General features: G+C 65.7%; 1 protein-coding gene across 1 annotated transcript; it reads left to right on the top strand.

Annotated features, from left to right (window-relative positions):
* Nucleotides 1-1,238: 1,238 nt before the first annotated feature.
* On the top strand, nt 1,239-8,796 carry CRYBG2 (crystallin beta-gamma domain containing 2). Its single transcript, XM_068994396.1, has 19 exons — nt 1,239-3,230; nt 3,747-3,791; nt 3,883-4,001; nt 4,230-4,395; nt 4,478-4,617; nt 4,706-4,832; nt 5,117-5,152; nt 5,251-5,378; nt 5,566-5,692; nt 5,979-6,121; nt 6,200-6,326; nt 6,415-6,447; nt 6,560-6,672; nt 6,815-6,944; nt 7,082-7,221; nt 7,306-7,429; nt 7,918-8,076; nt 8,407-8,566; nt 8,708-8,796. Exons 1-19 carry the CDS (start codon nt 1,239-1,241, stop codon nt 8,794-8,796), a joined length of 4,098 nt encoding a protein of 1,365 aa, XP_068850497.1.
* The last annotated feature ends 5,259 nt before the right edge of the window (nt 8,797-14,055 follow it).

Raw genomic sequence — 14,055 nt, 5'->3', positions numbered from 1 at the left:
GACTGGGAAAACCCAACCATCCAGTGCCTGGATTCATCCCACCTGGCTGGTGCAGGGTGAGGTCCTCTCCCGAGGTGTCCCCCAGGGAAAGCAGCCTGGAACTTGTGCAAGGAGGTGTCCCCATCCCTGGATGGGGACCTCAATCTCAGCCTGTCCTCGGGCTGACCCCAAATCCCCATCCCTGCCATTGTCCCCATAGCTGGGTGGTGACACCGAACAGCTCCTAATTGGGAGATGCTGGGATGTGGGTGCACTTCCAGCTCCCTCCCCAGCGCCTGCTGCGTCAGCTGCTTCCCCAGCCCAGCAATAAAACCCTTCTGGGGCAGGCATGTGGCCACAGCACAGGGACGCCTCCGCTGGCATCCCTCGGAGCCGAGGTGGCACAGGTGTCCCCGTCTCCTGCCCTGAGCCCCGAGGAACACAGCGATGCCCACCCTGCAGCACCCAACACCAGGGACGTGGAGCTGGGTGCTGGGGACCATCTCGGATCAGGGGGTGAGTGCTGGGTGACCATCCCAGCTCGTTTCCCTGTGCCGGTGAGGCTACAGAGGTGGATGGAGCCATCCCACCTTTGCCACACAGCCACAGGGAAGGGCCAAGGGATGATGCTGCTCAGGTCTCCGCCTCCTCCTGCGCACCCCGCGGCTGCCCCAGCCCTGGTCCCGATCCCAGCCAGGCCCTTTCCCCCACGGAGCAGCTTCCCTGTTGTTTTCTGGGCTTGTTTGTTTGCTGCATTCGCTGACTCGGCGCAGCCCTGCTGCCCGCCTGACTCATCCCACAGCTCGGGGCACGGCCCGGCCCGGCCGCATCCTGCACACTCACCTGTGCCCCGCCAGGCTCACCTGTGCCCTGCCGGGCTCTGCCACAGCCCACCAGGCCGTGTGGCAGAGCTCACATCGTCCCTGCCTGCCTGGCACGGGCAGGCAGAGGGGCCCACGGTGCCCCCCGCACGTGCCGGGGTGGATGGCGTGAGCTCCACAAGAAGCCCCAAAGCCACCTCCTGTGCTCACGGGATCCCCCCATATCGTCCCGCAGGATCAGAGGGAGGTCTGTGGGGTTTGAGGGCCTGGTTTGGGGGCCAGGGCTGTTCCCCCAAAGAGCGGGGTGGTTGTTCTCAGCTCTCCCAGAGGCTCCTTCTCTCCCTGCAGCTCTGCCAGCCCCAGCGTGGCGGCCGCAGGGGCTGAGCCCGGCAGGTCGGGGAGTTACGGGACCACGGCATTCCCTGCCCGGCCCCCGGCATGGATCCGCCGTTCCGGCACTCCAAGAGCAGGGGCTTCATCTCCAGCGCGGAGCTCAGCATGAAGCAGGGAGCCGCGGGTGCTCCCGAGGGCCGGTCCCGCTTCCAGAAGGTCTCGCTGGTGTCGCGGCGCCTGGAGAGCACCGGGAGCGCGCGGGGCCGGGACGGGAGCCCCTCCCGCGTGTCCCTCCTGCTGCAGGCCTGGGAGAGGGAGATCGTGGAGAAGACGGGCTCCAGCCCCACCACCCCGACCCACCGCGAGCACTCGTCCTCCGTCAGCCTCCTCAAGGACTTCACGGCGCACGGCCCCATCTTCTCGCAGGTCTATTCCCCGGCGCAGAGGCCCCGGCGCCAGGACGAGCGGGGCAAGGGGGGGCCCGGCGGTGACGGCACCCCCGCGCTGGCGAGTGCCCCCCGCGAGGTGCCCGTGCACAGGGAGAGCTACGTGCACGGCACCCTCCTGCCCACCCGCCCCGCCGAGCGTCCCGCGGGGGCTCCCGGGGACGGTCCCGGTGCCCCGTGCGCCGCCAAGCCCGGCTGCGTCCCGGCCCTGCCCAGGACCAGGCAGGTCACCGTGCTGCGGACGGGCAGGGACGCGGCCGGGCCTGAGCCGCGGCCGGCGGAGGGACGGGAAGCCCCAAACGGGACACACGACACTGCCGGGGCCACCACGGCCTCGCCACAGCGGGACAGCCCCAGGCAGGACGGCAGCGGCTCTGCTGTGGCCGCAGCGGGCAGGGAGAGCTTGCCGGCCACCACAGAGGCCGCTGGGCCCCTGGCCGAGGGATCCCCCGAGGAGAAGGACTCACCACAAGCCGAACCCACGCTGGTGAACACAACTCCGGGAGCCGACAGGCCCGGGGACCCACAAACCAGTCTGACCAGCTCCCCGCAGTGTCCCTCGGCAGGCGCCGCTGGCCAGGCTGATCCGGCTGGCACAGGTGAGGGAAGCGTGGCAGACGTGGATGGCACCACTTCAGCCACGGCACCGAGGACAGAGAGCCCCCCAGGAGCTGGCAGCACCCCCGAAAAACCCTCCTCAGAGGTGAGCGATGCTCCAGAGCCTTCACCCGAAACACCAGCATCAGCAAAGGCTGAGATTGAGTTGGAGGGGGATGAGACGATGGGAAACCCCCAGGGCAGAGCCCAAGAGCCTGAGAACATCCCAGAGCCCCCCACCGAGCCCCCAGCCCCTGACCCCCCAGCTGAGAGCCTCCCAGAAGCGACCGAGGAGGACCCCGAGCTGCTGGTGGACATGGAGATCTTTGTGGACACACTGCGCAACATGGAGCCCTCGGAGATGCGGAAGGCACCCAAGGCCCCGCGGCAGCCCCGGCCGTCGGCGCTGGGCCGCTGTGCAGCTCTGCCCCCCATCCACGAGGACCGTGTGGCCCCCCGCGCCCCCGTGTCCCTGCCCGAGGCCCTGCGGGAGCTGCTGGCGCGGGGCCCGGCGGGGCGGCCCTCGGAGACCCCCGAGGAAGAGGAGGAGATCGAGAACCCCTACCTGAGCCCCGAGGAGCGGGCGGCTGCAGGGACCCTCCGTGGGGGGCCCAAGGACAGCGTGGTGGGCGATGGGTGGGTGGAGGGGGGCTCACTCCTGGGGACACTGGGAGCAGATGGAAAAGCCAAACTGGCAGCCGGGGGCCCGGCCGAGCGGAGCGTGCTCTTCCGAGGGAACGTCCTCAAGGGCGTGGCACTGCTCTCCCACTTTTTGGAGCAGCGTGCAGCTGGAGCTGATGAGGGCAAGCCCTACTCCCGCCTGGACAACAGTGTGCTCTACAGCCGCTTCGTGTCCCCCAGCGCCGCCCTGCTCGAGCTGCCCGACAGCAACGGGGGCACGGGCTCACCCTCCCTCGGGGACCACAATGGGCTGGGCCCTGGTGGCCATTCTGGCCCCGAGATGGCCATGCTGGAAGCCCTGAGTTCTGGCTCTGTCCCTTCTGTCACCGAGGAGCCAGAGAGCACCATGACCCTGTGTCCCGACGATGTCCTGGTGAGTGAATCCAACACGGTGCCCAGGGAAATGCTCTCCTTTCCCGGGAGTGTGGGAAGCGGGTGGGGATGGAACCCTGGAGCATCTTTCCCTGTTCCCAGCATACGGCTTGTGCTTCCCATCAGAGAGGCCATGGGGTGAAAGTGCACGTACTGGGATAAGCGATGGGAGGGCACTGGGACAGGTCATGGGAGGTTACTGGGATAGGTGATGAGAGGATACTGGGATGGGCGATGGGAGGATACCGGGATGGGTGGATCCGAGGTCAAATGATGGGAGGGTGCCACCACGGCTGCTGGGAGGGTGCCGGGCGGGTGACAGGAGGGTCGGGGGCAGGCGGGAGGCTGATCCCCAGCAGTGCAGGAACGCTCGAGGTGTGGCTGCTCGGGGCGGTGGGAGGGCCGGGCAGACGCCAGACGCGAGGCTGCGGCTCTCTTGGGCTGCGGGGAGATGGCTGGTGCAGCGCATGTCCCTCCGTGCTCCTCACCCGCCCGTCCCCTCGGCTCTTCACGGCAGGAGGACAAGGAGGGCTTGGAGAAGATCAACACAAGACCTGGCAAGGTACAGGGAGGGCGGTGGGGCCGGGCTGGGCGGGCTGGGCGGGGCACGGCGCGGTGCGGCAGCACCTCCCCGCCCTGTCACCCCTTCCCAGATCATCCTCTACTCCGATGCCGGCTTCGCGGGGCAGAAACGGGAGATCTGGGGCGACGTCCCCGACGCCACGTCCTGGGAGCTCTCACACACCATCTCCATCCGAGTCATCCGAGGCGGGTAGGGACAGTGGCGGGGCGAGGACACGCGGGACACAGAGGGAGGGCTCGGCTGGGCCGGCTCGCAGCCCGGGGCTCAGGAGTGACCAGTGCTGCCGGTGCTAATTACCGCGGACGCAGCATCGCGGCGGTGGCAGGACGTCCCCACCCACTCCTTGCCTCGAGGGCACCCGCGGAGCTGCGGGTAAAGCTGGATTTCCCCCCCGTTTTGCCCCCACCCCGCTCCCAGGTGGGTGATGTACGAGAAGCCGCGGTTCCGCGGGCGCAAGTGCGTCCTGGCCGAGGGGGACGTGGAGATCGACAACCCCTGGACGGCGTACGGGGAGAGCGGGGAGAACGGGCAGCCCCGCGGGAGCCGCGCCTTCCGCATCGGCTCCTTCAAGAGGGTGGTGCGGGTGAGTGCAGGGACCCCCCCGGAGCCTCCCAGCGCCCTCCCAGCAGAGGTGCCGCACCCCCGGAACGCCGCTGTTCCCCCAGGATTACCGGACCCCCGAGATCAGCCTGTTTGCCGAGGAGAACGGCGAGGGCGCCCGGCTCAGGTTCACCGGCTCGGCCGAGGACACCCGCACGCGGGGACAGGCGCTGGCTGCCGCCTCCATCATCGTCCACTCGGGCCTGTGAGCGGGACCCTGCGGCTGGGGGGGCTGCCGGGGGGGCTCCAGCACGGGTTGGAGCAGGGTGTGATGCCTTCCCCCTCTTCTGCAGCTGGCTGGTTTACTCCAAGCCTTTCTTCGACGACGATCCCTACGTTCTGGAGCCGGGCGGGTATCCCAATTTAAAGGCTTGGGGAGCAAAGGACCCGTCCATCTGCTCCATGCATCCCATCAGGCTGGTGAGTGCTGGTTCCTGGTGTGTGGTTCCAGGGGTGCTGGGGCTGTATCCAGGGGGGAGCATGTTCCAGCAGCTCCTGCTCACCATCAGTGAGATGCTGGTGTGGAAACAGGCCAAGTGTGGCTCTGCAAAGTGTTGCTGTGGGTTAGGGGTGAGGGAAAGCTTCAAAAGAGCTTCTTAAAGACAGACCCAAACCCCAGCTCAGGCTTTAAAGGAGGGAAGCAGGTGTCCCTGCAATGTCCCCTCCTGCCACCACAGCCTCACTGGGGCTCCTTCTCCTTCCAGGGCTGCCCCGTTGTGGAGAGACCCGGTGAGCCACAGGTGAGTGCTAGGACAGCTCCCAGGAATCACGGGCTGGGATGGCCTTGGGACCATTCTCACCCCACCTTGTCCCCTTTCTCACCCCGCCGTGTCCCCAGGTGCTGATCTACGAGGCCGCAGCTTTCCAGGGCCGCAGCTTCACCATCAGCAGAGACATCTATGACCTGAAGCGCCTGCCCGAGCCAGCGCTGCCCACCGTGGGCTCCCTGCGTGTCCTGGGTGGCTGGTGAGTGGCACGGGAAGGGCAGGGCTGGCATCCTGGCAGGAGCAGGCTGAGAAGGTGATGGTCACCCCTGGGAAGGGCTGTGGAATGGCTGTGGGTCGCTTGGGAGTGAGGGTGTGGATGGCGTCCCCGTGCCCCAGCACGTGGAAATCCTCTGGAGTCTCACTGCCCGTATCTGCCTGTGCCACAGCTGGGTTGGCTACGAGAAGGAAGGTTTCCGTGGCCACCAGTACCTGCTGGAGGAAGGGGAGTACCAGGACTGGAGGCAGTGGGGCGGCTACAGCGAGGAGCTGGTGTCCCTACGGCTGATCCGGACGGTGAGGGCAGGAATGGGAATCGCTTGGGAATGGACTTAGCGTGGGCAGAGAGAGCCAGGCACCCCCATCGCATCCTCACCCCCCAAAGGGAGCTTTCCCTGCCTCTGTCAGGCAGCTGGGTATGGCCTGAGATCCCCCAAACTCATCCAACTAGAGGTTTGGGAGCTGCTCCCACCCTCCCCGGGGTGCGCGAGGCCAGGCAGGAGCCCGGCTGTGTGTGTGCCCAGCCCTCAGCCCCTTCCCCTGACAGACCACGGGGCTGGGCGGGGGCTCCTTCTCCCCACAGGATTTCTCCGACCCAGCACTGGTCCTTTTTGAGGCCATGGACTTCGAGGAGGGCCCGAGCGTGGAGCTGAGCGAGGCGCTCCCCGACACGCAGCTGGCCGGCTACGGCACTGTCACCCAGTCCATCCACGTGCTGAGCGGCGTGTGAGCATGGGGACGGGGCAGGGGGGCCCGGGGGGTGGCTGGGGGGGAAATGAGCCAGAACCCACCTTCTCCCTGCAGGTGGGTGGCCTACGAGGGCCCCAACTACTCCGGCGAGCAGTACATCCTGGAGAAGGGGGTGTACCGCAACTGCGAGGACTGGGGGGCCACCGACTGTCACATCGCCTCGGCACAGCCCATCCTGCAGGTGAGGGGACACCCCTTCCTCATGGGACCCCCCGGGGCTGGTGGGTGTCACAGCTGGACACCCAGAGCCCCGCTCTGTTCGCTTCCAGGTCAGGGAACACAACCTCCACTTCGTCTCCAAGGTCAGGGGTGGTGGCTGGGGAGGGGGATGTGACCCCCTGGGGACACAGCCCCTTGTGGGGGTGTGGTGATGCTTTGCCCCCCTCACCAATCTCCTCTGCTCCCCCTCCCCAGATCCTGCTTTTCACAGAGCCTGACTTCTTGGGGGATCACGTTGCCTTTGAGGAGGACCAGGAGGCCCTGCCCAAAGCCTTCATCCCACGCTCCTGCAGAGTCCGTGGGGGCAGGTAGGGCGTCCTGGGGATGGGGACGGGGACAACACCCTGGGCAGCACCGGAGGGTGGGCAGAACGGGGGTGCTGTGGGTCACAGGAGGGATGGATACCTGCTGTGATGGCTCTGTCAGCCTGGGAATGCTCCTCCCCACCAGCTGGATCCTGTTCGACGGGCAGGACTTTGCAGGGGAGCAGCACGTGCTGTCCGAGGGCGAGTACCCCACACTCAGCGCCATGGGCTGCCTCTGCTCCACTGCCATCCGCTCCTTGAAGAAGGTTCCACTGGTGAGCTCCCTTTTCCCTTCCCTTCCTTAGCAGTACCCCTCCCAGAACGTTTTTCCCCTCTCACGGGCACCCCCAGTTCTGGCTCCCCATCCCTGGAGCCCTCACTCCTGCCCCCGTCTCTGCCCCCAACCCCGCAGTTTTTCTCGGAGCCCTCCATCTTCCTGCATGGGCTGGAGTGTTTCGAGGGGAAGGAGATCGAGCTGAACTCCGAAGTGCGGAGTCTCCAGGCAGAGGGTTTCAACAACCACGTGCTGTCGGTGCGGGTCAAAGGCGGGATGTAAGTGAGCCCTGGTCCCCCGGCACCCGGTGGGTGTCCCCTGCCCCCGGGGGTGACCTGTCCCACGCCACCCTGTCCCCACAGCTGGGTGCTGTGTGAGCACGGTGACTTCCGAGGGCGGCAGTGGCTGCTGGACTGCACCGAGATCACCAACTGGCTGACCTACAGTGGGCTCCAGCACGTGGGGTCCCTCTACCCCATCCGCCAGGTGAGTGTCACCTTTGGGAGGGGACAGGGCACTGCCACCCGGTGGGGTGAACCCCAAAACCCCGGGGCACAAGGCTCACACGGAGATAGAGCTGGCAGCCCGCTCTGGGTGGGCTGGGGGAGCTGGAGAGCAGCAGCTGATAGCTCTGACACAGGAAAGGTGCCACCAGCTCGGCACTGTCAGCCCGGATTCCTGTCCCCCACCCTGGGAGTGGCCTCCTTTGTGGCGAAACGCTCCCTGTGGGCAACTGCCTTGTAAAATCCACGGCATCCCAGCGTGGGGAGCCGTGCCCGTGCCAGCTACGAGGGACAGGTCACGGTCGCAGCCATCGCCCTGGGGAGACGTGGGGATTTCCTGAGGGGAGGACAATGGGGAGAAGCTCCCAGGGGTCCAGGATTGTCCCTTCCCAGAGCCCCACCTGGGTGAGGTGCTGGAGGTGCAGGCAGCGGGGCTTTTTGGGTGCAAACACCAGGTTTTTCTCATTGCAGAGACGGATCTATTTCCGCATCAGGAGCAGGGAGCTGGAGCTCTTCCTCTCGGTCCCCGACGACGTGGAGGACATGAAGGCAGGGCGTGTGGTGGTCTCCAGCCTGGGCGAGCAGAGCAACTCCGTCTGGTACTACGAGGACGGGCTGATCAAAAACCAGGTCAGGGCTCAGGTGTGACAGCCAGCGCCGCCGAGGGGACCGGGGCAGCCCCTGGCAGGACTCCTGCTGGGCACTCCCCACCCCACAGCCATCTTCCAGGATTTATAACAGCTTTTCCCAGCCTCTGATCCCAGCCTTGTCCCCAAAGATCTGGTGATTCTCGCCCCCAAGTCTCCCCTGGAGACATGAAGCCATCCTGCCTTCCCTGCGGAGTTTTTGTCACCCTCCTCACCCCCACCTCTCACTGAGGGGTTTTCCTGCTCATCCCACATTCCACCACAAGAAGCAGCTGCATTTACAGGGAAATCCCTCCCTCTGTGTCCCTTGCAGGTGGCCCCCAACATGAGCCTGCAGGTCATCGGGCCGGCTGGGAGGGGCGCGAAGGCCGTGCTGTGGTCCGAGAGCCGGATGCCACGCCAGACCTGGAGCGTCGATTCTCGGGGACGGATCCACAGCCAGATGTTCGAGGACATGATCCTTGACGTCAAGGGTGAGGCCTTGGCCCTGTGCAGGGGCTGCTTTCCCAGAGATGCCCAAAAATGGGGTGTCTGGCTGTGATGTGGGACACCCAGCCCTTCATCACCATCAGGAGCAGGGTTTGCCCTCCCCAAACCTTCCCCTCGCTCTGCAGGCGGCCGAACCTACGACCGGGACCACGCCATCATTTGGGAAATGGCTGATGAACGACCCACGCAGATCTGGGACATCCAGGTGCTGTGAGGGGCAGAGGTGCCACGGGGCAGGATGGGGACACCCTGCCAACACCCCCACACTGGGGCAGGAGGCCTCAGACCCCGCCCACACTGCACCCCAAGCACCTCTCCACCCCAGCTGCTGGTGTGAAGGATGCCCATCAACCTCTCCATCACGGGGGGACCACCCCACCTCCCTCCTGGGGAGCCCTGAACATGGTCCATGAAGGATCCCACGGACACGACCGGCATGGGACCCTTTGGAGAACAGCAGAGCCCCTCCCCACAACCATTTCTTCCCCCCGAACTGTATTTATGTACGTGTGTAAGATACAGCCCTGCTTGTCTGGACCAGCTCTGCCTGGGTGGTTGGTGTCCTTGTCACAGCCCGGCAGTGTCCCCTGCCAGCCCCAGGCCCGATCCTGCTGCCAGGATGGGATCCCAGTGCCCTCTAGTGCCCACGGGCACCGGCAGCTCCGTGGCCACGGCGTTTGAGGTGGGAGGCACAGGCTCGGGAGCAGCGGGGGCTGCGGGACCCCACCAGCTCCAGCTCCATCTCAGGGGGACCCCAGCCCATGGCCTTGGTCCCTGTCGTGGCACCCCGGGCTGAGCTCTGGGTCAGCAGCGTTCACTGTCCCTGATGCAGGGCTGCACCACGGCTCAGGTCACCCATCTCCCACCACTGGGAAAGAGGTTTTGCCCACCTGGGTCGAGAGCAGGAGCTCCCCGGGGATGTGACTCAGAGCCAGGGGGACACGGGGCGAGAAACGGAGACAACAAGCGCCTCTGTCCTCGCTGCTGGGGAGAGGACACGGCTGCCAGCATGAGCCCGGTCTGGGGAGTCACTGCATGGGGTCAGCGACCACTCGCCACCCTCGCAGGGAGCAGCGGTGACAGCCTGGGCTGCGCCAGCCGACCCCAGGCATCCCCAGCCGGCTGGGGACTGCGCGGCTCCCAGCAACAGCCACAACCAAACGCCCATCTTTCACGCGTCTCCCATTGCCCCAAGACCCGTTTGGGCAGGAGAACAGGCAGCCACACGAGGGGCTCAAAGGTTAGGATCAGCGCAGCAGAAGGGGACACTGCAGAAAGTGAAATCCCCGCACCCTCCCGGAGCCCCCAACGCCGGCCAGCCTCGGCCGCAACCGCCACCGCGCCTGAGGGGAAAGCTTACGGGCCGTCTCACGGTCTTATATAACCGCCGCCGGGCTGTGATTGGCTGGCGGCGGGAGCTGGCGGCGGCGGATTGGCGAGAAGCAGCAGCCCCTGCCGCGGGATTGGCCGGGGCTGCGCGGGGGCTGCGCGGGGGCTGCGCGCGATGCCCCGCCCGAACCCGCGGCCGCTCGGGAGGCGCTCGGGAGGCGCTCGGGAGGCGCTCGGGGCCGCTCGGAAGGCGCTCGGGGCCGCTCGGGAGGCGCTCGGGGCCGCTCGGGGCCGCTATGGGGCCGCTATGGGGCCGCTCGGGACCGCTATGGGGCCGCTCAGGGGCCGCTCTGGGGCCCGCTATGGGGCCGCTCGGGGGCCGCTCGGGGGCCGCTCGGGGCCGCTATGGGGCCGCTATGGGGCCGCTCGGGGGCCGCTCTGGGGCCCGCTATGGGGCCGCTCGGGGGCCGCTCGGGGGCCGCTCGGGGCCGCTATGGGGCCGCTATGGGGCCGCTCGGGGCCGCTATGGGGCCCGCTATGGGGCCGCTATGGGGCCGCTATGGGGCCGCTCGGGACCGCTATGGGGCCGCTCGGGGGTCCCGGCCCTGCGCCCCACCCGGCCCCTCCAGCCCCGGGTAAGGGGTCGGTGCTGCGCCCCCACCCCCCCCCCCCCATCAGCCCCTGTACCGAACGGCCCCGACGCGGCGACGAGCCCGAGGTCTCGGCACCAGCACGTTTATTGCCCGTCTCCCCAAGGCCGGGGGCTCACTCCGGGGCCGGGGGGACGAGGCGAGCGGAGGGCGGCAGGAGCGGGAGCGGTGCCGCGGCGCTGCCGGGGCGGGGGATGCCATCCTGGGGAGGGTGCTGTCGGGGGCTCCGGGGGGCGCCGGAGCCGTCCCGCTCAGCGCAGGGGCAGGAGCAGCGCTGCGAGCAGCCCCAGGGCGATGGAGAGCAGCGGCGGGCTGGCGCACGGCGGGCTCAGGCTGGCGCTGGCCGTGGCGTTGCTCGCGACACCGTCTTTCGGAGGAGACGCCTCATCGCTCGCCTGGCCGAGGGACTGGAGAAGAAAAGGAGCGTCAGACATCCCTCCCAACAGCAGCACGGGGGTGAAAGCCCTGAGGGCCCTCTCGCCCCATGGTCCTGCGGGCCAAAGGAGTCGGGGGCCAAAGGAGCCGGGGGCAGTGCAGTGGCCACACCGCCCCGCCGCAGGCAGGACAGACAGCCTCCTGGCCCCTGGCAGGTTCCCCTGCACACCCAGACTCGTGGCTTTGGGCTTGTCCCAGCGCAGGGAGGGAAGTGAGCTCTCCCTGGAGTCGCTACCCTGCTTCTAAGCGGGGACTTTCAGAAGATGGGGGGGGAAGTGGAAGCCGGGGAGCGGTCTCTGCTCCTCCGGCTGCTGCGAGGAAGTGGTGAGAAGGTGACGGGCCACGGCCCTGCAGTGGAAGAAGATGCGGGGTCCGTGAAACACCCGTGCTGGAAGTGAGGGGCAGGGGGAGGAGGGACCCCTGGGAAAGGACCAGGAATGGAGCCCAAAACTCTGCTCTGCTCTTTCGCCACACTCTTGTCCTTTTTGGCTGGTTTACAGAGGGGGAATCCCAAAGTGAAAATGCACCCTGCGGAGCCAGTGTGTGGAACTTCACGAGTGAAATAAGCACAGACAGATGTGGCCCCGTTACCAGCATGTGGTAGGGGGAAAAAAAATCATCCCAAAAGCTGCCCCAAAAAGCATCGTGCTCCCCAAAAGTGCCGGTGGGTTCATCCCTCCCCACGCAGGAGAGTTGGCACATCCCTCAGCACGGCTCTCGGACCAAGCCCCCTAGCAGGATGGAAAATATCATCCACTGGGGAGAGGTGAGAGGAAACCACAGACGCGTGTCCACCCAGCCCCTCCGGTCAGCCACGCTCAGCATCCCCGGTGCAGGCACGGGCTGCAGCCAGCAGGCAAAGGAGAGGCTGGAAGATGGTCCGGAGAGCTCAGCGTGAGGGTTACAGATGCGAGTGGCACTCTTAAGCTAAAGAAACACTTTCAAAAAGCACCACATGGAAGCGTTCAGACCTCCCAGACCACAGCACAAAGCTCTTGGTAAGATCACAGCAGTTAAAAGTCAAAGAGAAAACCAAGCGCTGGGGTTTTCAGCTGAAAGCAGAAACCCTCCCGCTGGCCGAACCCTCCCCTCCCACGGGCAGAGCTGGCTGGACAGGGCCCTGTCCTTACCAGGCAGAGCACGAGCAGGGCGAGGAGCGGGAGCAGGCGGGCGCGCTGGAGGGGCGGCATGGCCGGGGCTCTGCAGGTGCCGTGGCACTTCCCGTGACGCTTCCTCGTCTGCTCCGAGCCTTTAAGTGCGGCGGTGGCACCGGCGCACCAATCACACCTCCCTTCCCCAAAAGCCTCCGGCACCCAGGGCGGTTTGGGGAAGTCGCATCTGCTGCCTGTGCTGTGAGGGAAAAGGTGCCAGGCGTGGTGTGGGGATCTCCAGGCCCTGGAGATGTTTCTCTACACCCCCTGGCACAAGAGCAGCTCCTGCTCCCTGTTCCGTGGCATGACAGCGACAAATAACAGAATATAGAAATGTTCAGTTCTGCTGGAGTTGCTGAATAGAGCTTAAAGACTATCTGGCAAAATAAGATAGAAGGATGTAAAGGTGTGAACACAGGATGATAAACGTGGCTGGAAGCAGTGGAGAAACAGGTAAAAAGGACTAGAGTGGGGATTTTTTTGCGAGTATGTAAAAAGAAGCAACAGAGCATGCCCAAAAAAAAGGTTCAAGGAAAGGCTGAAACCCCTCAGGCTCTGCTTCCCCCTGGGGACTCTGTCCTCACACCCACCAAGGACTAAGAGCGGCTGAAACCCTCCCTGGATCACTGGGAGGGCTTGCAAATTGCAGCCAAGGTGGGAAGGAACAAACCTCTTTCCCTACAACTCCAGGTGGGATTTCAGTTACAGATCCAGGTACAGATCAGGGAAATGCTTCCTTTAGCCCCCCAAGTCCATCTCCTCACAGTGGAATTCCTCACAATTCCCCCATCTCCTCACAGCGGATGTCTGAGCTCCCTCACCCGCTCAACTGCAGCAGCAGGAAACAAAAAGGATCTGGTTATTTTGAGACGGCTTGAAATGAACAAAGTCACTGGCTGAGAACACACACCTGCTGTCTGGGTTTGTGCTGGCGAAGCACATCACGGTGAGCTCTCTGTCAGCTTCCACCCAGAGCTTTTTCTGCAGAAAAGTTTCACCAAATTTAGCTCGGTTTTGCTCTTCAGTCAAGTTGAAACAGAAAGTCTCTCGAGCACAGCCAACACCCCTGGAAGTGTCCAAGGCCAGGTTGGCCAGGGTTTGGAGCAACCTGGGATAGTGGAAGGTGTCCCTGCCATGGCAGGGGGGTGGGAATGAGATGAGCTTTGGGGTCCCCTGAGCCCAAACCAGTCTGTGGTTCTGTGAACGCCCCATCCAAGGAGGCAAAACCGAGGGGATAATCGGCCTGTCCTGCTCATCCCCACCTGGCGAGGCCGAGCTCCCTGGAGAGAGCACAGGCAGCAGGCGGGACGGGGGGACACCCAGGGAAGGCTCTTGGGATAGTGGGAAGCGCTGGGTGGAGCTCAGGGCATCAGCGAGGCCAAGAGCAGTGCCCAGGTGAGAAAACAGAGAGCGAGGAGGCAGGCGAGGGAATCGGGAGGAGCTGCAGGCCACGGGGTGCCTCAGGCCCGGCGGGTGTGTATGAGCGGAGGCAGAGGGCGTGCGGAGAGCGGCTGAGGAGAAACGTGGGACCCACTCCTGGTCCTGGTCCTGGTCCTGGTCCCGGTCCCGGTCCCGGGACAGCGCCTGCGGTGCACGCTGGGAATTGTAGTTCCCGGCACTACCGTGCCCACCACGTGACCCGCGCCGGACCAATCGCAACGCCCCCCGCGTCGCCGTGGCAACCGCCCGTAAACAAGATGGTGGCAGGGGGGTGAGTGAGGGCTTGGGGAGGGCGGGGACCCCCCCCCAGGTTCGCACCCCCTCCCCAGATCCGGGGATCCCCCCAAGAGGGTCCCCCCAACACACCCCGAGTGCCCCAGAGCTGCCACCCCTGCCAGGCCCCCTTCACCGGCCCCCGGGTTATCCCCGTTATTTTGGGCCCCTTTTTTGCCCTCCATCCTTCCAACA

This window comes from Aphelocoma coerulescens, chromosome 23 (assembly GCF_041296385.1).
Source record: "Aphelocoma coerulescens isolate FSJ_1873_10779 chromosome 23, UR_Acoe_1.0, whole genome shotgun sequence".
Lineage (NCBI taxonomy): Eukaryota > Metazoa > Chordata > Aves > Passeriformes > Corvidae > Aphelocoma > Aphelocoma coerulescens.
Note: the sequence above shows the minus strand (reverse complement) of the source record. Positions and strands in the feature narration are given on the sequence as shown.

Bases quoted from the DNA above. Each gene is read 5' to 3' on its own strand.
- CRYBG2 (XM_068994396.1), top strand. From the start codon at position 1,239: ATGGATCCGCCGTTCCGGCACTCCAAGAGCAGGGGCTTCATCTCCAGC. The intron at 4,002-4,229 runs GTAGGGACAGTG...CCCCGCTCCCAG, and splicing joins ATCCGAGTCATCCGAGGCGG to GTGGGTGATGTACGAGAAGC. The intron at 8,567-8,707 runs GTGAGGCCTTGG...CTCGCTCTGCAG, and splicing joins CATGATCCTTGACGTCAAGG to GCGGCCGAACCTACGACCGG.